At 37.2% G+C, this 27901-nt stretch overlaps 1 protein-coding gene across 7 annotated transcripts in view; it reads left to right on the top strand.

Annotated features, from left to right (window-relative positions):
• LOC150091454 (protein still life, isoform SIF type 1-like) overlaps nt 1-27901 on the top strand; it is a 1372582-nt gene that overhangs the window by 300557 nt on the left and 1044124 nt on the right. For all 7 annotated transcript variants that reach the window (XM_090375616.1, XM_090375656.1, XM_090375640.1 and 4 more), the window contains exon 2: nt 13918-14130. In XM_090375616.1, coding sequence (XP_090231742.1) covers nt 14024-14130 — 107 coding nt within the window. In that variant the 5' untranslated portion in view covers nt 13918-14023. The remainder of the gene's footprint in view (nt 1-13917; nt 14131-27901) is intronic.

The following is a 27901-nucleotide window of genomic DNA, read 5'->3' as shown; positions in this document are numbered from 1 at the left end:
ACGAAGAGCAGCACCCATTGATTACCACCCTCTGTCTTCTCCCACTTAACCATCCTTTTATCCATTGTAGCAACTTACCCTTAATACCATTCTGCTCCAATTTGTACAGTAGTCTTCCATGCGCAACAGTGTCAAAAGCTTTCCTGAAATCCAAGTATATGATATCAAAATTATTTTTTGCATCCAGTTCCTTTGTGACCACATCATAATAACCAATCAAATTTGTCAGACAAGACTTTCCCTTAACAAACCCATGCTGTGTTTGAGTTATCGCTGCAGTCTTGTCTAGATGATCCTGCAATGCATCTTTAACCAGCGACTCCATTATTTTACCCGGAACAGAAGTTAAACTAACTGGTCTGTAATTACTCGTGTCACCCTTCGATCCACCTTTGTGAATTGGGGACACATTTGCACATCTCCAGTCCGTGGGAACCTCCCCTGAGTCCAAGGATGCTCTCATAATTATGGCTAAGGGTTTGCTTAGTTGCTTTGCCGCCTCCTTTAAAATAACTGGATAGATCCCATCCACCCCAGGTGCCTTTCTTATGTTTAACTTCAACAATTTCTCCTCCACTTTGCTCTCAGTTATTACAAAATCATTAAGCACACTGCTACAATTTGATAACCTTCTTCCATTTTCAAATTGTAATAATTCCTCACGTGTGAATGTAGATGCAAAATACTCATTCAGTTTGTTTGCTATCTGAGCAGGATCATCAACAGTCGAACCATCGATGTCAAGTGGTCCAATCATATTCATCCCCTTCCTTTTAGAGTTTATATAAGTAAAGAAATCCTTGCTGTTTTTCTTAGCATCTTTTGCCAAAGATTTCTCGTAATCCGCCTTTGCCTGCCGAACCTCCTTTGTGACCTGATTACAGACTAGCTTATATCTGCTACAGGCTTCTGCGTCGCCTGATAATTTATATGCATCCCATGCATTTTTCTTCTCTGTCACGAGTCTCATTAGTTCATTTGATAACCATTTAGGCCTAAACCTTGAACGATATTTCTTAATCGGTATATAAAGTCTAGTAGCTTCCACGATTAATTCTTTGAATGCTTCCCACTTAGAATTTACTGTTTGTAACATCGTCAGTTGATCCCACTGTACAGAATTTAAAAACTGTCTGAGACCACTGTACTCCCCTTTACGGAAGCAAAAACCCTTTCCTTTACCCCTGACGGTAGTTACCTCTTTGAGTAAATCCCACTTCAGCACACTGTGATCACTGCCACCTAGTGGTTCCTTTATCTGCAAATTCTTAATACACGAATGATCACTGCTGATAACCAGATCAAGAGTGTTACTTTCTCTGGTTGCCTCTCGAACATGCTGCTGCAGAAAACAATCATCCAATAACTCCACAAAAGTCTGACTAGTGTGTGAGTGCCCAACCCACAAGTTCCAGTCAATATCTGGGAAGTTAAAATCCCCCATTATAAGACATTCTGATTTACTGGCCCACTCTATTTCTCTGTACAATTGTTCATTGTACTCATTCAAGTCATTAGGCCTATAACACACTCCTACTCTTATTTTTCCTTTCGCAGTGCTTATCTCACACCAAACTGACTCAACAGAGCACTGTTCATCTATATTAACTGGGTGCACTTCCTTTGATTTTATGTTTTTCTTAATTAACAGCATAACACCCCCTCCCTTTCTGTCCTGTCTATCCTTTCTGTACACATTGTACTCCCCAAATTCCAGTTCTGCATTCCTTATATCTTTGTGACACCACGTCTCTGCTATCCCAACAATATCCGCCTTTGATGTCTTGACCAACACTGGTCAAGAAGGGAAGAAGGGAATCACCAAGGAAGAGAAGAATGATGATATCCAGCCCAAGATCCTGGGTGTGCTAAGCCCATACTTACCAGATGTGAGCGCTTGGGGTATTTACCCTGAAAAACATAACTGGTATAGGATTTGGCTTTCCAGTAATCAAAGAAACAAGAATTACAGAGCAAATGATGGTACTTTTATTTTAACATGACACTATTCAAAAAGAAAATAGTTTTATTCTCTGAAACAAAAAGTATAAAAAAAAAAAAAAGTTCTCTTTACTTTTGTGTTTTGCACCCTTAAAACATAAAAAGATCCAGTGGATCGTTGTTCTATTTGCATTTGGCATCTTTTTATTTGTAAACTCGAGGCTGGCAAAATTTTTGTATCCATTATCTTTTAAGCAGAAAGTAAAATATTAAATATACCCACTTAAGAGATTAAACAACTGGATTGGCTTTTAAATACTACATTAAAAGAATACTGCTCACTTGGGGAAACAGTCGCTTTCGCAAACCACTGATATATCGACGCCACTTGCTTTGTCACAAATTCTGCAAGTTGAAGAGGTAAAAACCAAGGAGTGACATCTGGTGTGCAAATATTAAACTAAAGAATAGAATATGACTTTAGTTAAATTAGGAATACAAGAGAGAATGTTAAAAAATAATTTTGAATGCAGTGCTCGAATTGGGCTGGAATGCACTGCTTAGGCCTTCCTTTTGATAAGTTTCCACTTTACATAAGTTCCTACTTTAAAGCGCAAACCATATTTAATATTCTTGAGTTCAAAAATGTTAAGATGGTCATCATATATATATATATATATATAAAATCTTGTTTTTTTGCCGAATATTAGCGGTTATTAATATCTTCCAGTTCGAGTACTGAATAAACATCAATAAACAATCACAAAAAATAATGACGGAAAAAAAAGTGTTATGATAACATTTACTTAACCTTTGAAACCTGAGTCCTGTCCACACACACTTTCTCTCTCCCACTCAGTGGTACTGTGTGTATGCAATTAAATCGCCGCAATTAAAATCGTTACATTAATGTTCGCATATTAACCCTTTCTGACTTTGACCTCGGCTTCGGAGTCACCAGTGACACCAGTAGAACGTCTTTACTTACGGTATGGAACGATGAGGTCTGATGTGGAAGAGGAAAATATGGATTCCCTGGCGGCTACTCACACCAGCGCGACACCTAACATCACCCTCCGGCTGTGATTAATGACTACCACATTAATCAACTCATGTATCGTTAGTAGGGGAACTCTACTGGAAGTGGGATGGGGGGAGAATACTAAGTGGCGTTTACTGTTAGCGGCGTTAACAGGAAACTTGGAAACGGTTGGGAATTGGTGCATTTTGGTGGAGTGATTCACTCTGGATCCCCTACACCCTTTCTGGTTATCTGTTATTGGTGAAACGGTAATAACATCACAACTGAATATGAAACATTTGCAAATTTATAAGTAATTATTTTACGGTTTATCAAGACAAAATCAGTTATCTGACATAACATATTTTATACTTAAATAATTTTTGGATTTCATAATATTGTAACAGTGTCATGACTTATTGCATCAAAAGAACGTTTGATTTTCGCAGCATTTATTTCCAGCGTAAATTTTACGGTTTATCAAGACAAAATCAGTTATCTGACATAACATATTTTATACTTAAATAATTTTTGGATTTCATAATATTGTAACAGTGTCATGACTTATTGCATCAAAAGAACGTTTGATTTTCGCAGCATTTATTTCCAGCGTAAATTTTCATTGCTGTATGCCCGTGTCGTGCAATCTGCCACGTCCAAGTTACTGGCAGAGAGAGGTAGACTTGCAGATTTCTTTCCCCCTTTTGGAGATTAAAAAAAAAAAAAAAAAAGGAGGCGGAATTGACTATTGGAATCCAGTAATTGGTTCTAATGAACCCAAAAACCTTTGTTAAAAGTATTCTGATCTCTCAGATACAGACACTGGAGTTTGAGAATTCAATTGAAGGGCTGCTCGTTATTCGTGGTTTGCTCTGGTTACTTAAATTTAACGAAATGGGAGGGAGATATTATCTCTACACGTATGGACTCATGAAAGTGGGACTTTTTTTTTTTTACATATATATATTTTTTCTTTATAGTCCCAGCATAACATCCTGCCCTAGTTTTTAGCATTGGTTAAATATTGTGAAGTGATATTGAAAAAGAGAAAAATCGGGAAATGGAATCTTGTAAAGGAAAAAAAAAAAGCTGTGATATGACAAAAGGAAGATATAGAACTGAATTTTTTTTTCAGCTGTGCACTATTTTACCGAATAAGAAATACTGTATAAGTATCATGTTGTTTGAAGTGGAAAGAAAATATTGTATGCACATATCTCGACCGGCAGCTAAATATTTTCCTTCAGTTATTTACTTCTTGTTTTACATGGGATTTTAGCCAAAGATGGACGAAATCTGTTAAAATCGGTTAATTTTCTTTTTGGATGAGTTATTTCTGACCGTGGAATAATAGCGTGTGTTAACTAATCGCAGTGCTTAACTAAGGTGATGTGTAATATTTTACACTGCACATTAATGTCATTTATGCTGTTTTTACCTTTCGCGTGTTTATTATTTTTTTAAAATATTTAATGAAATTTCTTTTGACAGTATTTAAAATTGTATTTTTTTTTTTATATATTTAACGTTTACATTTCGTCAGTATAAGATGAATTTACAATAAGCCTTTTATTTTAGATAAAAAATAAAAAAAAGCAGCAGTGAATAAATTCTTCTCGAGACGGTTTACTGGGTATTTTTGCATACTGTGGCTGAGTTGGTCAAGTGTTACATCCTGCAGAATGGGAAACCCATAATGGAATACATTCATTTTCAGACAGACTATACTGATGCCTCATCGCTTCGGTGCATAATTCTAAATTATTTACGGAGTGGTATGGCTGTATTCATTCCTTATATCAGGGAATTAGAAGGCATCTATTCCTACATTGATTATTTTGAAAATGTCTTATTAATGTTCCTGATTTTTACAATCCGGAGTTTACAATAAATCAATCAATACGAACGTATCGTATTTAGTAGTCAGGGGCTTGAACCCTGGTGCACTCAAAGAGCGTGTTCTACTTCACTCGCTCTCCTGACCACTCGGCTACGTCAGGCCGTATTGTTAAGTGGCTTTCAATATCTGAAAATACATCATAAAACTCCTTTAAGCAAATCAGCGTTACTGAGTGAAGATTATCTGTGCAAGTAGCATTACAAGTGCTGTTGAGTACATGAGAAAAATCAAAAGTACTGTACGATTATATGAAATTTCAGTCACGTTTACAAAAGATAATAATTACTGTACTGTGCATTTTTAAATATGTACAAAAATATAGTTCAGGCTACAGTTATGACTAATTCATATCGCTGTGTATCAGCATTCGCGCCGACCGGGCTAGCCGAGTGGGTAAAGTACCTGCCCGGCAACCCAAAGGTCGCGGGTTCGATTCTCGCCTCGGGCTTGGATCAAAGTACTGCAAAAACCTTGGGAGGTGCAATATGGCCACAGAAGCCGATGCGCCAGCAACTACCAAATCAATCAATCAATCAGCATTCGCAAACAAGATCTATCCACCTGGCAGAAACAGCTGCGTACCACGTGAAACAGTTGTTGATAGCTTCAGACTCAGCAGCAATGTCTATAGACGTTAATGATTAGCATTAGTAGTGGCATATGATGCAAGAAAGCAAGCTTTTATACAGACCATTTCACCTATCCAGTTCTTCCTTGAATCTATTTAAGCTAACAACTTCCACAACGACAGATGGAACTTTGTTCCAGTAATCAACCACTGATAAAGACATTATTATTAAATTACATTTACATTTTTTTGCTGAAATATTTTTAAATATTTACAGTGGCGGACACAAACACTGCATCACTTGTGAATTTTTCAAATAACGTATTTTTGCGCTGCATTGTGAATTGCAGAAATTTTCGAAATACATTTGTTAGATGGGATATATATCTCTGTGAATGAAATCCAATTCAAAGACTCCACCCGATATACCTAATTACCATAAATATCTTCCCAAAGGGTAAAATGCGTAATTCATGGAAATATGAGAAATCATGCAAATGGCAATCATTACAACCAAACATGCATTTTATTGCATTTACGTGTACAAACTGAAATGACAAGTTAACGTAATAGTATTATGTACTGTAAATCAGCAAAATAAGTACTCAATATTTTGTTGTTCCTCCTCGAGCTGCAATGATCTGGCATAGAGTTAATTAACTTCTAGATATACGGTTGCCCAATTTCGTGGTACGCCCAATTTCGTGGTACCACACCCTTACAATGCTCTTCTGCAGCTTACTCCTGAATTTTACTTGTTGCTTCTTCTGAGCAATTTTAGACGACATTTATGTACCAGCAATTTTCAATAGGGTTCAAATCTGACTGTTGCCGGGCCAGTCCAACGCTGTAATGCCAGCATTTCTGAGGTATGACTGCACCTTAAGGGAGAAAAACGATGGAAAAAATTGGTGTAAGTATGTTTTAAGCCTTGTGAGACAAGAAGACAAACTCATTTTTTTGTTGTAAGACAAGAAAAACTCATCATTAAATCTAAATAGCATAAAACTTACCAATTTTGCTGTGTGGCAAGGTGCTGAGTCCTGTTGAAAAATGCAGTTTTGGATCTGTGTGGTGATCCTTCATAACGGGTTTCAGGCACTCCTCCAAGATAACAGTGTAGGTTTCTGCATTCACTGTTACTGCAAAATTACTGCATTCACTGTTCCGTTAATAAACTTAATCCGCCCCACCTTTTGTTTGTTATGCATTCCCAAACCATCTGACCGGGGGGGGGGGATGATATACCTCCGATTTTCGTCTTCTGACCTATCGCTTCCCATCCGAGCCATACAGATTGAATTTCGATTCGTCAGAAAAGACGACGGTGCTCTTTTATCGTTGAAACATTCGTTTTAGCCCAAGCAAGTCGCTTCATCCTCATTTGTTGGGTCAACAAAGGCTTTTTCTTGGGCCGATAGGCAAGCTGACCACATTCCGAAAGCCGTCTTTGGATAGTTCGTGCACTTGTTTCAACACTAGAGGCCATCTCAAAATCCAGTGTTAGATCAGCAGCACTAGCATGGCGATTACGAAGGCATAGCCGTTTCAAATATCGATCTTGGGGAGGCGTAGTCACTCTCTTACGGCCTGATCCAGGTCTTCTCTTCACATCACCGGTTTCACACTTGAATATCAGCACCCGGGGTACTGTTGAATGGTGGCAGCCTATTTTATCAGCAATAGCACGCGTAGAAAGCCCTTCCTGGGACAGAGCAACAGCAAAAAAAATTTTTTTTTATTTCTTTGTGTCAACTGAACATATATAGCCATGCTTACACCTCCGCAAAACAAGTTACTAATGAGCGTGTATATCCTTCCAAGGCCATATTTATAGAAACGGCTGATGAAATAGAAGCGTTATCTGACGCAATACCTTTGCTTTGCGACAAACAAAATTACTATAATCAAATAATATCTTATACGTTTCACTAAAAATGTTGCTTTTTTTTAAGGTGGTGCAGTTTTTCTCTGTTATTGCCTGTCTAACATGCTGCCTGTTTTGCTTCTCTAGAAAACAGTCATCCAGTAAATCCACAAAAGTTTTGCTAGAGTGCGAGTAACTAACCCACAAGTTCCAATCAATATCTGGAAAGTTAAAATCCCCCCATTATAAGGCATTGTGATGTACGGGCCTACTCTTTCTCTGTATAGTTATTCATTATACTCATTACAGTCATTAGGATTATAACACACTCTGACTCTCATTTTTGTTTTCCTAATGCTTACGTCACACAAACTGATTCAATACAGGCCAGCCATGTGAAATGCATGTACTGCCTTAGATTTAGTATGATTCTTAACTAAGAGAATAACGCTTACCCTCATCCTGTACTGTCTGTCCTTTCAGTACACATTGTACATCCCCTTCCCCATATTAAAATTCTGCATCCGTTATATCTGAGTGACTCCATGAACTCGTATCTCCATGAAATATGTTTCGATATTTCATTGAGGTCCTATTAACCTACGGTAAACTGACACCAGGAAAGTTTTATTTGGATTTTCCGGTTGTTTTCTCAAAATAAACTCGGCTTCAGAACCCTTTATGGATATTAATATTCCGATTTTATATATTAACATGATTCACAAAACTTTGAAGTGCTTTAAGGAAAGTTGGCCGAGACACTTAACGTCAGATATTCCTTAGTGTCCTTCTCTTCCTATAACGAGGTGTCTCCTGTGGTTTTCTTTTCTTCTTCGCACGGGCAAACACTATTATTGCTACAAGTATATATGGTCTACTTGACCTGGAACGGTCAAGAACGTGTCTCGTTTCTTCAAATATCTGACTGCAGTGGAATGCTAAGGGATAGCAGGGATCCTGAAGTAGTTTTCTTTGCGTGTGTAATTCTATCAATATTTGCTGCAGAATTGCTGTCCTCATGGTGCTTTTCATGCACAGTTAAAATTTTACTGTGTATAAATGAATAAAAGAAATAGCGAAACCACGAAAGTACCATAAACTTTTTTCCTTTCTACCAAAGGGTTAGATTGAAGTCCGGGTAAAATACTGACGTCTGGCGGCAAACTATGCAACCGCTTATGAGATTATGAGCGTATGCGTGTTTGTATTTTTCATGCTTATATTTAGAAATGTAGGCTTTATATCACCCGTTAAAGATTGTTTAAGATTTTAATAATTTTTGAGGATGAAGAAGGGTATTTATTTAATATTTTTACATTTATCAAAAAAAAATATATATATATATTTCGGCGAATCTTTTTTACTGATTGTTAGAAGTAACGTCAAATATAATTTTCAGCCCTGAACACATCATCATCTTTCTTCTCTACTTAGGTATTATTCTGGAAAGAAGCTTAATGTGAAGTGGCAGCAGCAAGCCTTGTCTACTTGTACCTCAAAATTGTTGATTGCATTGTGTTTACTGGGCTTTCTCTGACATGCTATCTACCTTATACAGTGCTGATCCATGGAATCCAGCATGTTGAAGCCCCATTCTATAATGAGATATCTGATCAAGATCACTTACTATCCCATTTATAGCTTTTATAGTTGATTTTTCTTTTCGGGCCTTGCATTTTCATTGTCTTCCTTTATATGAATTGGGTGAGCTACAGAATTTAACTGAAATTTGTTCCCGTTTTTCGAAGCAAAGCAGCGTTTAGTATTTTTTTTTTTTTTTTTTTTTGATCTGTCTATGAGCAGACATCACTTTGACGAATTATGATCGGTGAAAACTTCTTCAAAAAGACTATTCACATCTGAACAGTAGCACAAGGAATAAACTACTTAGAAGGATACAACAGTAAGGTGTCTCTTCCAGTAAATTAGATGTTTCTGGTTAAACTCTGTTTACCCTAACTTTAATCCTGACATAAACAAAAACACATCAACTAGTGAAAGTCTCATTGGTACTAAAAATTACAGTCGTACTTCAGCATCTGACTAATGAGAGCTTTGCTCGATGATGTTTCTCTTTATGCCAAGAGAGTTTTCTCTGATTATGGAAATATGGAGATTTTCTTGAAAGAGATGCACAGTTTATGTAGAGATTTAAATGTAATTTTCTTCATTGCAATCGCAATTGTCGTGGTCGTGTTTATCAGATGAGCGTCTCAATCCGCAGATTGAGACGGAAATTGTCTTCATTGTCTTCATTGTGTGAAGACTGGAAATTGTCTTCATTGCGTTCGCGCGCACGCACGCACGCACAAACACACACACACACACACACACACATTATATAAAAAAGTAAGTCATGGTGGTTAGTTGGCTCTGCAAATTTTGAGAAATTTGCAAATGACATGGACATCTAGATATCACATAGCGTTCATTCTAATGTTAATCGGCAGTTCCCACAACAGAAGGTCGCCTCCGTAGCCAGGTGGGAAGGAGCAGCAGTGCGTAGCACACGCTTCTTGATTAGACCGGGGTTCGAGCCCGTCACCACCAAATACAGAGGATGCGGAAAGGTCAGGGAATGACCACCGCATATTCCCGGAGCAATATGGCCTTAGTTGCTAATGCTCCTAAAAACCAAATAAAAAACAAACAATAACCACAACAGAAGTCAGGTCCCATGACTTTTCACCCATAGGTTGCAAGTCATGGGCCATATGCTTCATACGCACTGCAGAGTTTGATACCTGCTAAAATCTTTTGCTTGATATGCTTTAGAAGAGGAACCCTGGAAAGCGCTTATAACCTCGACTGGTAGTCACAAACAGTCTGAAAACTAAAACTTGGGTAAGATGCAATATCCTGCAAAAAGTATATAGATACCTCTGGTTTCGTAGTCCCTATGGACATTCCCAGATAAACAAGTGACTCAGGCCAGTTTTTAATACAGGAGTATGAGTCATACGAATTATTTGTTCTCGTCATGGCACGTAGAGTCCAGCTGATTAATTTCGAGAGGAACCTTATGGTCTCACAATTTCTAAGAGCCTACACTATCCAAATTCGACCGTTTGCGATGATGTTATCGTGAATTGGAAGCATGACGGTACGACCACCGTGCAGCAACCCAAGAAAGGTCAAGGAAGCTCACTTCACGTGATGAGACCGTAGTCGGAGTGATAGTACAACAGTCTCGTCAGTCATCTCTGCAAAACATTAACCACTATGCTAACTCTGTTAAGTTATAAACAAGGTTTTGAAGTCTGTACGACTACGTATGGAGCTCCACAGTCTCGGTTTAAATGGGAGAGCAACGGCACATAAGCAAAACATCGCCAACCATAGTCAGTGGGTTCGACTTGCACGATGCAAGCCTGTTCCATGAAGTGAAGAATATCGCTATTCCAATGAAATAGGCGGGTGTGGAGAATGTCTGATGTGGAGTTCATTGTGCCAATAATGAAATTCAGAGGTGGTTGTTGTAGTAGGGTTTTAGGAGCATAAGCGACTAAGGCCATATTTCTCCGTGTACATTGTCTTTAAATCGCGTGTGTTCTGACGTCGATTTTTTGTTTGATAGACGAAGAACCCGAGTTTCCGGGAGGAAAACCATGCTATTCTCGCCTGAGACCGACTATCTTAGCCACATTGTGAAAAGGGCTCATAAAAATTCCTCCCGTTATCGACGGGACTCGCTCAGGTCTTTTCCATCCAGTGTGGGGGAGGACGGCGATTCTACCAATTGTGCTACTCACGAGGGCAGAGGAAGTGGATTATGGTGCGTTTCTCACGGTGTGGCCTAGAAGTTTTGGTGGTTGCTTGGAATCATGAACGTCGACGCCTACCTTAACGTTTTGGACAATTCCGTACTTCTTCCCGATGTGACAGTTATTTGGTACACACCCATGTTGGTTTTAACAGGATAATGCTCCACGCCACACCACCGGGCTGTTCGAGAAAGAGTAATGGATATACATACCCAAAAGTTGGAATACCCAGCTCAGAGTCCGGTTTAGAATAGAATACTTATGGGATGAACTGGAACATCGGGTGAAAGCCAGAACAACACACCCTCATTTGTAACCCTACTGGTCACTGTTCTGCAGGAGGAATGAAGACCGTTCTTTTGTTCGTTGGTGGAAACTCTACTCAAGAAACTCTACTCATAGCAGTCAAAAGGGGATCAACACGGTATTGAAGTGACTGACAGTGACAGCCTACACCAATGCTTCCCAAACTTTTTTTGGATCACCGCCGTCCTAAAAAAAAGCCCTGGCGAGGGCTTTTTTTTAGCCCACCAATATAAAGTGAAGCTAAATAACTGAAATGAATATTTGTCTTGTTTACCTCCAAAAACGTAAATGCAGCCCTGCATGTATGTGTGTGAATTATAAAGAAAACTATTTACTGCACTTTATTCCTTGTTCGTAAAAAATTACAACTACATAAATAAAGTCAGTTATAGTCACTTAAATTAAGTCATAAAAATTAAAGTTAATTACATAAATAAGTCACGATATTAATGGAAATAGTTAATTATATTTTAATATTTAATGCGATGGGTGAGCTTGGTGGAGATTTATTAGCTTATCAATATTAGGTTTAATATCTGTAAATAGAAGTCGTAAATAGCCACGTTTAACAACATCTAGACAATTTCTTTGTTTTGTCAGCAATTGAGATACAGCACTGAAACCGGTTTCGACTAGATATGATGTTGGAAAAGAAATAAGTAATTTTTTTTACAATTCCCCACAGTGCAGGATAATGGTCAGGGATTTTATTTTGTAACCAAAATTCCTGATATGAATTTTGAAATTTTGGCTTCAGTTGAACTTCATTTTGTAACTCAATCAATTCTTCTACAAAACGTCCACCATCGTCATTATTTAAAAAAGGATTTATAACCCAATCTGGAATTTTCAAATTAAGGAGATCTTCGAACCTTTCCTGCATATCTCCGTGCAACATTTCTAGATGATTACAAAAAGTTAGTAGAGTTTCATCAGCTATTTTTTTCTTTTTTCTCTGTTTCCAACAGATTTGGAAACTGATACAATTCACGTCGTCCTACGTTGCGCATAAAAAGCTTTAATTTTGAAATAAATGCTGAAATTTGAGTTTTCGCCTTAATAAGAGTTACATCTTGTCCTTGTAAATGTAAGTTCGTTGAGTTGAATCTAGTAAATAAATCTGCAAGATAAGCAATATCAGCTTTCATTTTCTTGAGGTCATTACTAAGGTCGTTGTTCCTATCTTCAAAAAACTCGACAACAGTATCAAAGAGTTCATAAAATCTGTTGAGACAGTTGCCTTTTGACAGCCACCGAACCTCTGAGTGAAGTATCAATCGTTCAAAATCTTCACTGTTTTGATCACAAAGCTTTCGAAATATACGATCATTCAAAGAATGTGCTTTAATTTTGTTCAGAGCAGTAATAACAATTTGTAGAGAATTGTGCAGTTGATTATCAAGTGTTTTCGCAACTAAATGCTGACGGTGAATGACACAATGAGCAGTAATGATATTTGGCACAGCATTTTTTAAATAAGCCATAAAACCCTTGTAACGGCCAATCATTGATGGTGCTGCATCCACCCCCTTTCATGCCTATCGCCCCCCTGTCGCCCCCTTTCATGCCTATCTCCCCATGGATAATTCAAACGCTCCCCAGGGGGCGATATCGCCCACTTTGAGAAGCACTGGCCTACACCACCCAAAGTGAAACCGACTTGTGTCCGGATTCCTTTTGGAGAGTAGCGAAGATATAAATCATAAATATTAAAAATGCGTTTTACCTTCTAAATAATCTTATCATTAATACCGAAATTTTTCTGAGCATACTTAAATTATTAAAGATACAGAAATATCAATAATTTTGTTACACAATAATCAAGTAGCCGTTAGGTAGACATCAACCTGCATCATATTATATCTCTTACAGTTCATGATTCTAAAATTAAAACATACTTAAAAAAAAACAAAACCTTCTTGAACTAGTTTTCCTTAATGCAATATGGCTATACGAACTTTTTAATCCACTCCCTTCCTCTTCCCTCCCATCGAGTGGTACACATCGTTGTCACAGTTGTTATTTATTCTGAGACTTGTTATCTATTCTACACAGCTATATTCATGGATTCAAAGTTGCTTATGAAGTTGAAGCAACCGGAGTGCATCCAGGAATAAAGAATGCATTTGTATCCCTTTTCCCCCAAGAAATTCATATATTTTTATCATAATCAGTTCAAATTATTACAAAGTCATATTGTTAGCTTTTTACTATCCTTTTTAGACACTCATAAAAAATAAAAGGAAACGGTACTCAGTTTTTTTTTTCTTTTTAAGTTAAAACAGCAGTCGAATTTTCGTATATGCGGTAATAAATAAATTAATATAGCAGATATATACACTACACTCCCCAAGATGAGTTGACCAACCCCCGTATAAATTTCTGGTTACGCCCAGGAAATGTTATTGGGTTTGATCATTGGTGTTAAAGGACTCGCATTTGGCCTATAAGGTAATCTGCTGCAAATGTGTAACTATATTTTAGAAGAATATTTTTGCAAAAAGAAGTTAAATATGATTAAAACTAACAGGTACTTTCCTCTATTTGCAGCCTCACTTTCTGTGTAACGATGCACGACGACAGCTAACAAGCACTCGATGATCACCTTCACTGCCAGTCAATGTGGCATCTGATTGGATGCCAGTGAGAAGGAGCTATGGGGAACAAACTGAGTTGTTCGTGTGCTCCTCTCATTCGTAAAGCTTACCGTTACGAAGATTCGCCATGGCAGACGGCAAGAAAGAGGGATGGCCATTTACTGCGGTGAGGAATATTTTCATTTGTATCATACGTTACACTTTTCCATTCCTTGTACAAAGTTTTGTGTTTTAATGGCTATGTTTATCCACGGACGTATTGTTAAAGCATTAAAAAAAAAAAAAAAAGAGAGAGAGAAAATTTTCTGAAAATATTCTTTCCAATATGAAACTCTTACTGAAATCATAATTATTTTATTTACAGAGCTATTTATGTATTTATTTATTTAACTATGTATTTATAGTTAAATAAATACAGTATATTATTTACTGGATAAATACGTTAATATTCATTTAACCATGGACACCAGTACTCCAGGCCCATTTGTCATAAGAGCTATTTATTTTAGTAGCTATATTTATCTTATCAAAACTCATCATAATTGTATTTTTAATAATTCTGATGAAACCAAAAAATGGTTTGAAAAACAAAATCGAGAAAACGCTTTGTCTTAAATTTGAATATAGCATGTTTAGTTGAAGTCATTGGTCTCGCTGTCGACGCCCATTATAAGATTTATAAAGTACATAATACACGTGAATATATATTTTTTGGACTAATGATGTTTGAGAACAGTTCGTTTCTTCCAGTGGATTTCGAATATTGGAAGTATATTGGTCTTTAGCAATTAATTTTTTATATTTAAATGATTCCTTGTTCTCTTATTCAAGTTCATATTTCTCTTAATTTTTTTTCCTATTTAATATTAGCGACTCTTTTTTAACGGAATTTTAACAAACTTTCATCTGTAAATTTATACACGTTCAGCCAACGATTTGGAATAGACGGCAGAAGTCAGTATTTTCTTGTTATTAATTATTTTATTCGTTTCGAGGAGGATGGCTTTTATAAGGATATGCAGGCTCAATTTGTTGACTATAAGAAACAGAAGTTTTTCACTTAACTTCCCAGCTGCTACTAAAAGTCATCCGAGGAATGTTGTTCCAACTATAGCGTTAACAGAAACCTAATTATTTTAAGTTGTGTTTCTCAAACAGTTTGTATCCTCGAAGAATTTCAGTTACTGACCAATTGTTTGGTGTACGTAATCTTCTAGGGCACCTCGCAGTGTACTCTATCAGAGTGCACTCTCTTTTGATTTCCATTAAAGTCACTGACTAATAGTTTTCGTATGTTGACCTTCCTTGTGCACGTTTTGTAGCGCGGCCATCTTAGCAGCCACAGTAAAGCAACGTTGATGAGATGTGCCAGTAGATGGTGTTATAGTTTATTCAGTACTTCAAAGTGCAACATTCCTTCCCCCCGCCCACTTCGCTCTCGCTACTCTAATAAAGCTCCACTAAGGGTTTTATTGGGCGGCATATTTTCCGAGTTTGGAGTGTTACCTTATTTGTTTCCTTTGTACTCCATTTGCAGATTTAAACGAAAGCACACGAACTATACTGATTCTTTACGTTTTCTTTTCCGTTCCGGAATTTTATGCGATTTTTTCCATAGTAACTTTTAAACATTGAAGTACGAGCTTTAAAGCTGAATATTTTTAATTATTGTTAAAGTTAAGAAAGATAAAGCCATATGTTCATATCCAGATCTCACTGTTCGAACTTTGATCATTTGCAATGGAAATAGGGTGGGGGAAATGAGCGAGACAGGAACATTATCGTAATCTCAATTCTGCTTTTTCCATAGGCTTTTAAGGTTACCAATGTGCAGACCGCAATGCATGTGGAAAGTTTCATCGTAATAATAATAATAAAACCCTCGCTAATCCGGTTACAGTTAATCCGGATCGAAATATGAAAAATTGTGTTCACAGTTGCCTGCTTGAAAGACATTAGGAAGACAGATGAGCCACTCTGACTGCTCAGAGAGAGAGAGAGAGAGAGAGAAAGAATTACATTGTCTTGCGTGTTGTCCAGTATGGTTGTTGAACTCAGAGTCGGACGGATGTTATTGCTTATATCGCTTCATTTGAGTACTTCTTTATACGTATATATGCACATAAGTTAACATATTTTATATAATTATGGCTTATAAAGTATTAAACAGTGAAATAAAAAGAAAAAAATTTACTTTAACTGTCATTAACAAGCTCAAAGTGACAGAACAACTTGAAAATGGTGTTCCCGGGAAAAAAAAAAAAAAAATACTGAAGAATTTGGTATTGGCTAAGACTGTGTCAGACATGAAAAAAAAAAAAAAAAAAAATATATATATATATATATATAAAGGCATTTGCTTTAAAATTCGATGTGGGGAGTAATAAAAGCAGTGTATTAAATAGACAGACATTAAAAAAGCCAAAAGAAGTATTGCTGAAGAAGCTGTATTTAAGTGATATTCGCAGCAATGATTTATCAGGTGGCTTTGTCATGCGACGCCAACGCCTACTGATAAATGTATAAAAAAAAAAAAAAATACATTTATCCATCTATCGATGGATAAATTATTGTCTTTTTATAGTTCTTAAATACAGTGATATTTTTTTAAAAGCTATTGTCATGAGCAGTACACATCATTAAATTTTTCATTTATTTGTGTTCTAAGTTTGTCTTTTAGGGCTATCTTTTGCTTCACAGATCCGGATTATCGGTTAATCCGGATTAGCGAGGGTTTACTGTATATATTACCTAGCCTGCAGAAGGTATGCGAGAATTCTCCCTGCACTGCGGACCAAAAAATAAATAAAATAAAATAATAATCAAAAATTCAAATTGTTATTTTAACATACCGGAGTTTTTCGCTTATATTCAAATCGTGTATTTGTCTATAGTAGTGTGTACAGAGGTCACTTTGCGCTGAAACACCCTACTTCTGCTTGAGATTGGCTAATTACAATGGAGTGTAGAAATTCCCTCAGTCACTGACGGGAATCGAACCAGGATCTCTACAAATAGTGATGTATCGTGCCGACCAAGCTACGACGGAGACCAAATGTAGTGAATGGTGTAAAGCAGGTGAATGCAGGGCAGGAACAGATTCAAAAGTGTGCAGGGAGGAGGATAGATATCGCAAACGAGCGGAATGAGTCACGACGAAGCGCTTATGATCTTTCAGAGGATTTACTCGTCCGATGCCTTATCAGCAGTTTGCATGGAACTGCTACCCATTTTTCAAAGTCGACCTAGCTGGTGTTTGAAAAGATGGAAAAACGATAGCGAAGTTGGTGTACACAAATGATCAAGTAGACAAATAATTAAAATAAGAATAACAATTAAGCCTGGCTGATCGAAATCACCGCTTCTTGTACAAAGTGGTGAAAGTGAATAGAGCTACACTTTTGGAAAATATCATGTTGGAATTCCAGATGTTCACAGCAGTGTCCATAAGTGCGTTTACAGGTCATAGAAAACTGTAGAGCCCATGTCACACCAACAAGCGCCAGACACGTTTCAATGGTGACCACCATTAGGAGGACGCTGTATCATAATGGGGGCTGAACTCAGACGTGGTTTGAACTCAGACCATTAGTGGTAGTACCACGAACCATCAATGCTAAATCGTATTCTGACATCTTGAAGAAATCTTAGTGCCCACACTCTCCCAACTGTATGGACATGAGTATGCTATTTTCCAGTGCGGGCGTGCTCTATCTCATAAGCCAGCAGTGTAAAAAAACTGGTTTGAGAAAAACGAAGTCTAACAGCCCATTTGGCCGGTGGGGGGAGAGTTTAAACCTGAATCCGATCGAACACTTTTGAGGTGAAGTGGAACGCTAGTCAGGCTACTGACCTGATCAGCGTTCCACAATTCAGTTGCTGGCCGCTACTCTAGCAACTGAATTGGCGACTGCAATGAGTGAGAAATGAATGAGCGGGCAACAGGGAATTGTGATGATATATATATATATATATATAATATTTGAGAAAAAAAATCTCAAACAGTTTCTAGCATCACTGATGGAATTCGAACCAGAGCCTTTTCCAAACCATTAGCATTAGTTGCGGCATATGATGCAAGAAAGCAACCTTATAGAGCATCAGCCAAAAGAAAAACCTTGCCATTTCACCCATCCGGTCACTCCAAATGTTTGTCTAGTTCAGTCTTAAATTTATTTAAGCTATCAACTTCCACAACAACAGATGGAAGTCTGTTCCGGCAATCAACTACCCGCTGGCTAAAGGCAAACTTCGGCACATGTATTCTACAACTGTCTTTCCTCAATTTAAATCTATGCCCCCTCAGGTTCTTAATCTGAGCAAGCGGAAGTATCCCATCAGCATTGAGCCTGCTCAAACCATTCAAGGCCTTGTACGCCTCGATCAGATCACCTCGCAGGTGCCTAGTCTCCAGATGCTGCAACTTACAGAATTTAAGCCTCTCCTGGTAAGAGAACCCCTTTGTTCCTCTCACCAATCGTGCTGCCCTTCTATGTACTTGTTCTAGCAACTCTACATCCTTCCTAAAATGAGGCCTCCAGACTTGTACGCAGTACTCAAGGTGTGGCCTGACCATTGCCTTATACAAAGGTATAATCACCTCCTTGTCTCTGCTAGCAAAATTCCTATATATCATTGACAAAACTCCATAACCTGCTCTGGCAGCCCGTCTGCACTGCTCAGAGAACTTCATATTTCACTGCGCAATTAGTCCCAGGTCTTTTTCATTCTCCACCTCCTTGAGTGTAGTACTACACAGTTTGTACGTTTCTCTTGCGTTACTGCTACACATATGCAGTACTTTGGATTTGTCAATATCAAACTTCAGTTGTCACTTCTCAGCCCATCTACCTAACTTTTCTAGATCCTGTTGCAGTAGCATACTGTCTTTACTATCATTAACAACCCTGCCAACCTTCGTATCATCTGCAAACTTGGACATTAAGCCTGATATACCTTCATCGATATAATTGATAAATACACAAAATAATGGGCCTAGCACCGAACGAATCCTGAGGGACTCCACTAATAACGTTAGTCCACGTATTATTTATTACCACTCTGCTGTCTCCCACTCAACCATCCCTTTATACCTTGGCGATGTAGTAGTTTTGACACTATTTTGTCAAGGTTTGGAAAACTCTTGTTACTACTTGTTAGTCATGTGGAGAGGTCTGGGCTACAATTCTATCAGAGAATGGACAAATTCTCAAGGGCATCTTCAGTCGAGGATACAGTTACCCGATCTCAGGCGAAGAGAGCAGGTTTTTCAGTCAGCAAAAGATGCAAATCGGCCATGAATACACACGTATACAGACATAATATAATGGCGCAGCAATATTCGAGATATTGATGCTGCTGCCATTTGAGGCCAAAGGTGTGCTCCAAGTTTGATAAATTAAAGCTTTTTTTTTTCTCCCCTCCCTCTTTACGTGATGATGTTCGAATACTTTAGGTATGCTAGTTTATATAGCCACGGTTTATATCTGCATAATTGTTCTGTGCAGTGTAAATTACATTGTTTTACATCACACCATACCACACCCAACGTTTAGTTTATATATATATTATGAGTTGTAGATGTCAATGGAAATAGTTGATGATAATGGTTTCCTGGATGGATATATATTAAGTTGATATAGGATATGGACCAATACCTTCAAGCACTGAGCTACTGGTACTTCAGCTTAATATTATAGCATTTAATTTTCTCTTATGTATAATGCGCAATGCCATATACCGAGGATTGACAGATTTCTCGGAGACTTGGGCGAAAGTAATTTGCAGAACTTTTAAAAATTTGCATTAAAATTGTTGCTCTTATTTACTATTAATTTATGACATTTCAAACATTGTAAATGTTATAAATATAGAAATGTTTAGCCATTCTTTCATGACTTGCATGCATATATTGCTATATTCTTCATAATAAGCAAAGTGCGATGTCCTCTAAAGTGAACACCTGAACCACTTGTAAACACTATTAAACCACACGTAAATAAATTATAGTAAATTTTTATTCTTCCACCTTTCCTAAACTCCCAACTTTTACACATTATTAAGACCACATATATTAAACCTAGAAATCCCCCATCTTTGATATTGACTTCGGTTAAAAATTACATGAAATGAATTCTGAAACTACAGATATGTAATGTAAGAAACGAAATCAATCCTTACTTAATCTTATATTCAAGATCTAAAAATAGACTATGTTTTATTAATTACAAGTGCTTTGACATCTTGAATATATAAAAAAATATATTAAATTGAGTGATTCTTCAAAACTCATAAACTTAAGATTATTTTTAACAATAATTAAAATGTATAACAAAGAATAGTCAAGGCATGGTTTTTATCTTATATTCTGCAATGTTTAACACAGTTATAAGCATTTATATCCATAAATACTTATAAATGTATGATGCAATAATTATTGTTAATAATAATCAATAATTATTAATTGTTATAAATAAGAGTTTTTTATTATTATTATTTTTTAAATAATAATAAGAATAATAATAATGATATAAAACTGGACAAGTAGAAATGGAGATTTTTATTCATTTATATCGGGAGTTATCTTTATGTATAAAAATATTTTATATTTCTGTGTTATCTTTATTTATGTATAAAGATAACACAGAATTCCGAAGTTCATTTTAGTTTTACGTAAATATCTTCTTCTTCCTACAGTAGAAGAAGAAGAAGAAGAAGCTTTCTCCAACTGCATCGATCATGTGCTATACGAACAGCATCGCAAAATGTCACGCCCAAAAGTTCACTGATCCCATCCTTCCACCTAGTTGCAGATCTTCCTTATTATTCCACCTAAATATACATGGAATAATACATAATGTATAAGCCAGAGAAATCATATTTTATTAAAACATAGATTTATAAGCCCTGCACAAAAATTTAAGATATTTGCTTTTTAACAATACCTCTGATTAAAATCACATCCACGTGGATGTAATGTTTCGCCATAAATACTTATATAAGAGGGATTTATCAGGTTTAAAATATGCCCGTGAAAGTTTTATCAGGCAATGAACAAGTACGGTGAAAAACACAATTAAACTGTGAATAATTTATTACGTTATTTAACAGTGGTCCTCTATAGCTAAAGTGTTCCTTTGCATGTATTGTATACAGGGTGATTCACCACCAATGTGATAAACTTGCAGGAGGTGTAGGAGGCACAAAGACGAATCGGAATCACATAGCATTGTAGGGTCGAAATGCCTTCGTCATGCGGTAGAGGACATTGAACGGGAGGTCGCGTAAACAGCGATCCTGCTGGAAGTTAGCATTTGCGAACCGGTTCCCGAGGCAGTAGGATGGACGAGTATTCAAACGTTGAACTGGCCGACATGCACCTCTCGTATGGAGTTGCGGACTGTAACGGGCGCGCCGCTCTGCGCTTGTACCAGGAACGTTTCCCGTACAGGCGTGCTCCTCATCATACGATTTTCGCACGTGTGCACAGAAGGTTACGTGAGACTGGTTGTTTCACGAGAGGTACCATGAATCGAGAGCTAACGATGAGGACGGTAGACAATGAGGAGAATGTCCTACGTCTTGCAGAAGGCAATCCGAGTACGAGTACTCGAGCGATAGGCCAACGATTGGGTATTTCCCAATCCACTGTATGAAGGATACTGTCAACAAACCAAATGAGTTCATACCATCTGCAACGCGTCCAATCATTGTAGCCTGCGGATTATCCACTCCGGAGGACTTTTGCTACTTGGTTTCTTCAACAGAAACGGTTCGCAAATGCTGACTTCCAGCGGGATCGCTGTTCACGCGACCTCCCGTTCAACGTCCTCTACCGCATGACGAAGGCATTTCGGACCCTGCAATACTATGTGATTCCGATTCGTCTTTGTGCCCCCTACACCTCCTGCAAGTTTGTCGCACTGGTAGTGAATCACCCTGTATGTATTTTGTATGCTGAGTCCAACGTGCTATTGTTTTTCTCTAGTATCAAAGTTTAAAAAGTCTGCTAATTTTTTAAACTTTGATAAGCTGTAGTGTAGTTCAGAATTGGATGATGAATCAGGTTAACAGGATCCCAGTACTCCATTCTCTATTTTTTCCGACGCACGCACGTAGTGAAAACCTTTCAATACCCAGTCCACCTCCGGTAAATAGTTCAGAATTGGATGATGAATCAGGTTAACAGGATATCTGTTACCTGGCTACACTTCAGAAGGCTGTTCAAGTAAAGCGGCACATTTATATGATCAGCAAGAATTGGATGACTTAGTAAGAGACTTGGGTCTAATCAAATCAAATGCAGAGTTTCTGGCATTTCGTTTTTGTCTGTATTACGAAATTAGCATTAGTCATAATCCAGATGAATAAATTATACGCCCTAATATAGTTCAAGTAAAAATTCTGAAAACATTGATTGGGAGAGAACAAAATTTTTCAAAATTTCCCAATCAGTACAGCCATACAGAGTGTAGAACCGTCGTATCCTGTTGCGTAACCTGTTCATAATAAAGAACACTACAGAAATATGAAGTATGACTAATATCCCAGTACTCCATTCTCTATTTTTTCCGACGCATGCACGTAGTGAAAACCTTTCAATACCCAGTCCACCCTCCGGTAAATAGTTCAGAATTGGATGATGAATCAGGTTAACAGGATATCTGTCACCTGGCTACACTTCAGAAGGCTGTTCAAGTAAAGCGGCACATTTATATGATCAGCAAGAATTGGATGACTTAGTAAGAGTACTGACTATTATAAATTGGATGTTTGTGGAGATTTAAAGATGTTTGGGTCCCTTCAAGGTGAACCACACCAGCCACAAAACAATTGGCCGAGTTACTGTATGACAGTAATGGCAGTGTGCTACTGCAACAGGATCTAGATAATTTGGGCAGGTGGGCTAAGAAGTGGCAACTGAAGTTTAACCTTGACAAATGCAAAGTACTGCATATGGGTAGAAGTAACCCCAGAGAAACGTACCAACTGTGTGGTACTACACTTAAGGTGGTAGAAAATGAAAAAGACCTGGGAGTAATTGTGCAGTCAGATATGAAGTTTCTGAGACATGCAGACATGCTGCCAGGGCAGGTCATGGGGTTTTGTCAATGATATATAGGAATTTTGCTAGCAGGGAGGAGGAGGTGATTGTCCCTCTGTATAAGGCAATGGTCAGGTCACGCCTTGAGTACTGCGTACAGGTCTGGAGGCCTCATTTTAGGAAAATGTAGATTTACTTGAGCGTGTACAGAGAAGGGCAACAAGATTGGTGAGGGGAATGAAGGGATCCTCTTACCAAGAGAGGCTTAAGTTCTGCAAATTGCAGTGGCTGGAGACTAGGCACCTGCGCGGTGATATGATTGAGGTATATAAGGCCTTGAATGGGTTGAGCACGCTGAATTCTGATGGGATCCTTCCACTTGTTCAGATTACGAACCTAAGGGGGCATATTTTCAAATCAAATTAAGAAAAGACAGATGTAGAATAGATGTGCGGAAATTTGCCTTTAGCCAGCGGGTGGTTAATTGCTGGAACAAACTTCCATCTGTCGTTGTGGAAGTTGACAGGTTAAATAAATTTAAGGAGAAACTGGACAGGGATTTGGAGGGAATGGTGTGATTTTTTTTTCTTTTGGCTGATGCTTCATAAGCTCACACACTTTCTTTCTTGCATCACATGCCACCACTACTACTACTACTATTAAAGTTCAATGTTCATTAGCACAGTGCAAGGTGCTGTGTGAGGCACGAGCACTTTCGCACATGGTGAAATCTCTGTTCCCTTTGAAGCTGAGAGGTTAATGTCACCCCCAGCAAGTATAACCGGACCATTCCAAAGCCAGATCACCACACTTGGCATCAGACCATCACAACTAGCAGTGTCCTGTCACTATTGCAAAAAATGGTTAGAAAGACTCCAACAGAGATTAATGCCATCAAAGATCAATACGCGGCCTTACCTTCCTAGAAACCAACATTGCTAGAGTGACGAATACTTGAGGCGTCGCATACAAATTTTAGAGCTTTATAGCCCATTGGAGATCTCCAGGTCGCTCTCATTCGGACACTCGGAACTGTCTCAGAGGTTTGAGTCTGGTATTACTGATTCCGACTGATACATATACAGTTACGCGTACACACAATGGTCTAATTCGATGCGCACTAAAAAGAGAAAGCTTTGTTTATTAAAAGAATCTTGATTATAGTTTTAGAATATTTGCTTGAAACTGCATTCATGTGTTTAATAGTTTTCGATATGAGATCTTTTAATATTATAAAATTATTTTTATTTTATTATATACAAAATATAACCGAACTCGATATAGCTGGATTCAAAGTCCGATGGAAAATGCTCGATGTAATCGTTATAGCACTTTTTTGAAGTTCTCAGGGCAGTTGTCGGATTATATGCATTCACTGGAAACTTTGCAATAACTGTGAAGTTGTGCTAGTAATCACTGCCGCAAAACTTCATAATGAATGTGAAAGAACGGTTGCGAATTTTGAAGTAATCTTGAAATCCAGATGAAAATTTTTAATTCATTCGTGCGTTCCTCGATTTCTGGTTTCTCGTTTCCAAATTTTGACCAACGGGGATATCTGGCCGGGCCCACTGCGATAACTTGAATATAGAAATAAAAGTTAATCGCGTAAAGAAATTTAAAGACTTTAATTTTTTGTTGCTAAATGCAGTGTTGTCCTCTTGGGCTGAAGATAAGATTTTTCATGCTCCACTTGCTTTCTTCGATTGCTGGCTTATCTTTTCTGGAGCAGTGGCGATATGCTTACATAACGAGGGTGCTGCAACGATTATCGGTGTCACATTCTAAATATTAAGTTAAAAAAAAAAAAACCAGAAATGCATATGGCGTATAGTTTGAATGACGGTAGCTGTCAGTCGTGGCTAGGAATAACCAATAGGAAATACACATCACAGAATTTGATTATCAGTGGACCGTCCAATCATATTACAGTGTGCGTTTGATTGATGTCTGGAAACATTGCTTCAGGAAAGTTACGGCAAAGTTTCTGTAGCTGCATATTATCGCCTACCATTTCCATGACAACAAATGCATTCATCTCTACTCTGTTGCGAAAATAAAAATAAATTAATTAATTAATTAACTAGATCGTAGTTATAGCTTAGCTTAATTTTCAGCACTCACCTCATAGTAATCCGCTTAGTTGGTTGAAAGTTTTACCACGTACATAGTGGTTATGAGATTCTAATAACTTAAAGAAATTATAAATTTAAAAATTGCTAAGTTATGAGCTTTAAAAATTTTTCTAAGAAATGAAAGTGCACTTTCCATTCTATGGTTGTCTAATTAAAATGAGATAAAAGCTAATAGTTATTAGAAAAGAAAAGTTATGAGACTTTTAGAAATAGAAAAGTTATTAGAATCTCATAACCACTATGTACGTGGTAAAACTTTCAAACAACTAAGCGGATTACTATGAGGTGAGTGCTGAAAATTAATGTGCTGTGATGTAATGACTACGATCTAGTCATTACATCACAGCACATAAGGACTCCTTAAAATATCATCAATAAATAAATTAATTAAATATAAATGAATAAATGAAATAAAAATATTAAAACTCAAAACGGTTGTCTTTTCATTTAAGAATTAACGCTAAAGGCACAGGCGCCAGAATGTATGAATTTTTTTTTGGGGGGGGGGGGCGATTTTTTTTTAAGATTCAGAGAATGTAGAGAACAGTTATCTCGCGACTTTAGTCGCTATGTGTGAATATGAACCATATGATTATGAGTGAATAATTACCTGTCATAATTCTTATTTATTGTAATTTTAGAGCATTAATACTAGAGTTTTGCAAATTGAAAATAACGCATACTCTTTGAGCTGAGTTGATGAACTGAATGTTTGTTGCCTTGTGTTCGTTTTATTTATAAATTCTACTGCCGTTTCAAGCATGCTATTTTTTTATGATGTTCCTGTGGGCATTAATAATGGCCACATTTTGTCATTAATTTTTCATATTCGGAATTAGAAAAAGATCTTAAAATAGTGGAAGTTATCGGTATGGTGATTACTACCATTTTCAGGATTTCACAAGAGACTGTTTAACAAGGTAGCTGATACAAGAGTTAGAAGAAAAATAGGATTTCAGTAAGTCCGCTTTGTCTTTAGTTGGGAAATTTCCTGATGTGGAACGTAGTTTCCTACATATGAATTACACGGTAAATTTACCAGTACAGATAAAGGTTATTTATTTAAATATGGTTTTCAGTTTTCATTAAGTTGACCAGTTCTCCAGAATTATGGACCGCCACTTTTTTAAAAAAATATAGTAGCATATCTATGCAAATCAATCTCTTTTGAATCCGAATCTCTTTTTTATAGATCGTGAAAATTGCATAGGAATTGTCTGATTTTCTTGAGGTGAAGTTTTCCACTTTGTTTAGGAAGGAGAGTGCTGCTTTCATTTTTAGAAACAGTAGCATTTATCAGTTCAAAATATATTTTTCGATTTTAGCCTTCGGGAGTTTCGAAATGAGTATTCAAAATACTCAATCATTTTTTGATTTTCCTGAGACAGACCTCTGGCGTGATAATTTCAACTTATTTGAGAGCAAGGTCTTATCTCCTTCTGTAACCCTTAGCCACATGCTTTAAAATCTTTCACGAAAACATTTTAACGATTTTGTTAGAAAATCGATTTTCTCATATGCTTGTTGAAACAATACATTTTTTCCTGCAGAGAATTATCTTGCAATTTTAGTGTCTAAATATGACCGAAAGAGTGACTAAGCGAAAATATAAATGAAAAGTGTTCGTGTAATTCAAATATCCATGAGCTTTTTTCCGTCCATCTTTTTTCTGTTTCAGAAATTTCCTCCATGAATTTTAGGAAAGCGTTATAATTGGTTTTCATTGAATATAAAGAATGATGAATTCAGACGAAAATTACAGGTAGATTTATTTTACTCCTGTACTCTTTTTTGTTACAGTTTGTTACATAGGCAATTTCAAGGTCATTAAATTTTTAAGGAACTATAATCAGTCACTGGGAATGCTTAGTAGAATAGTTGTGCCACCTGATAGCTTTGATGTAGAAGTTTTCAGGATACCAAATTGTATTTAAAAATACTCACGTGTTACTGAGTTATACATTATTGGTATTTTCAAGGTCACAGTAATTCTATCGAGTGAGCCATTTGGATGTTTCCACGAAATAAAAGAACTACAGCAATGTCAGAAATTCGGCATAAATTGCGTAAAATTCTTAAATTGTGACATCACAAGGAAGCTTCATCACTGAATAAGAGCTACTCCATTTATATGGCTGCGACAACTTAAATCCCAAGCCCGGATAAATGGCGAGGGCTGACGTCAGGAAGGGCATCCGGTCGTAAAAACTATGCCAAAACCAATAGATGTGTTCCGGTTAAGAAGTTAATCCAACTAGAGGAGAAGAAGAGGATGTAAAGTGTGAATTGGGAACATTGAATGCCGATCCCATATAACGTGGGAAAAGGCGAAGAAGAAGAAGACTCTTTTTGTTACAGTTGCCCTCCTGGTAGCACAGTTGGTAGAATCCTCGTCCTCCTCTCACCAGGCGGAGAAGTCTTGGGGTTGAGTCCCGTCGATTTTTATGAGCCTTTTTCAAAACGTGGCTGAGATAGTCGGTCTCAGGAGAGGGTAGCATGGGTTTTTTTTTTTTTTTTTTTGGTTTTTTTTTTGTTCAGCAAACAGAAAATCCAAAACAGAGCACTCAATTTACAGACAATATATACATGCAGTATGACCTTAGTCGCTGATGTGCCAAAAACCCTACAACAAACAAACCCGTTGCAGTCTAAAAGATATTTGTTGACTAAAGCCTCAGAGTATGAAGTAGTTTACTTATGCAAGGGTTAATGCACACACACACATCGTTTATACTAACTATCAAGGTAGTTTTAATGCA

This window comes from Mastigoproctus giganteus, chromosome 1 (genome assembly GCF_048544385.1).
Source record: "Mastigoproctus giganteus isolate SK-2022 chromosome 1, ASM4854438v1, whole genome shotgun sequence".
Taxonomy (NCBI): Eukaryota; Metazoa; Arthropoda; class Arachnida; order Uropygi; family Thelyphonidae; genus Mastigoproctus; species Mastigoproctus giganteus.
This window is presented reverse-complemented; position numbering and strand designations above follow the sequence as displayed.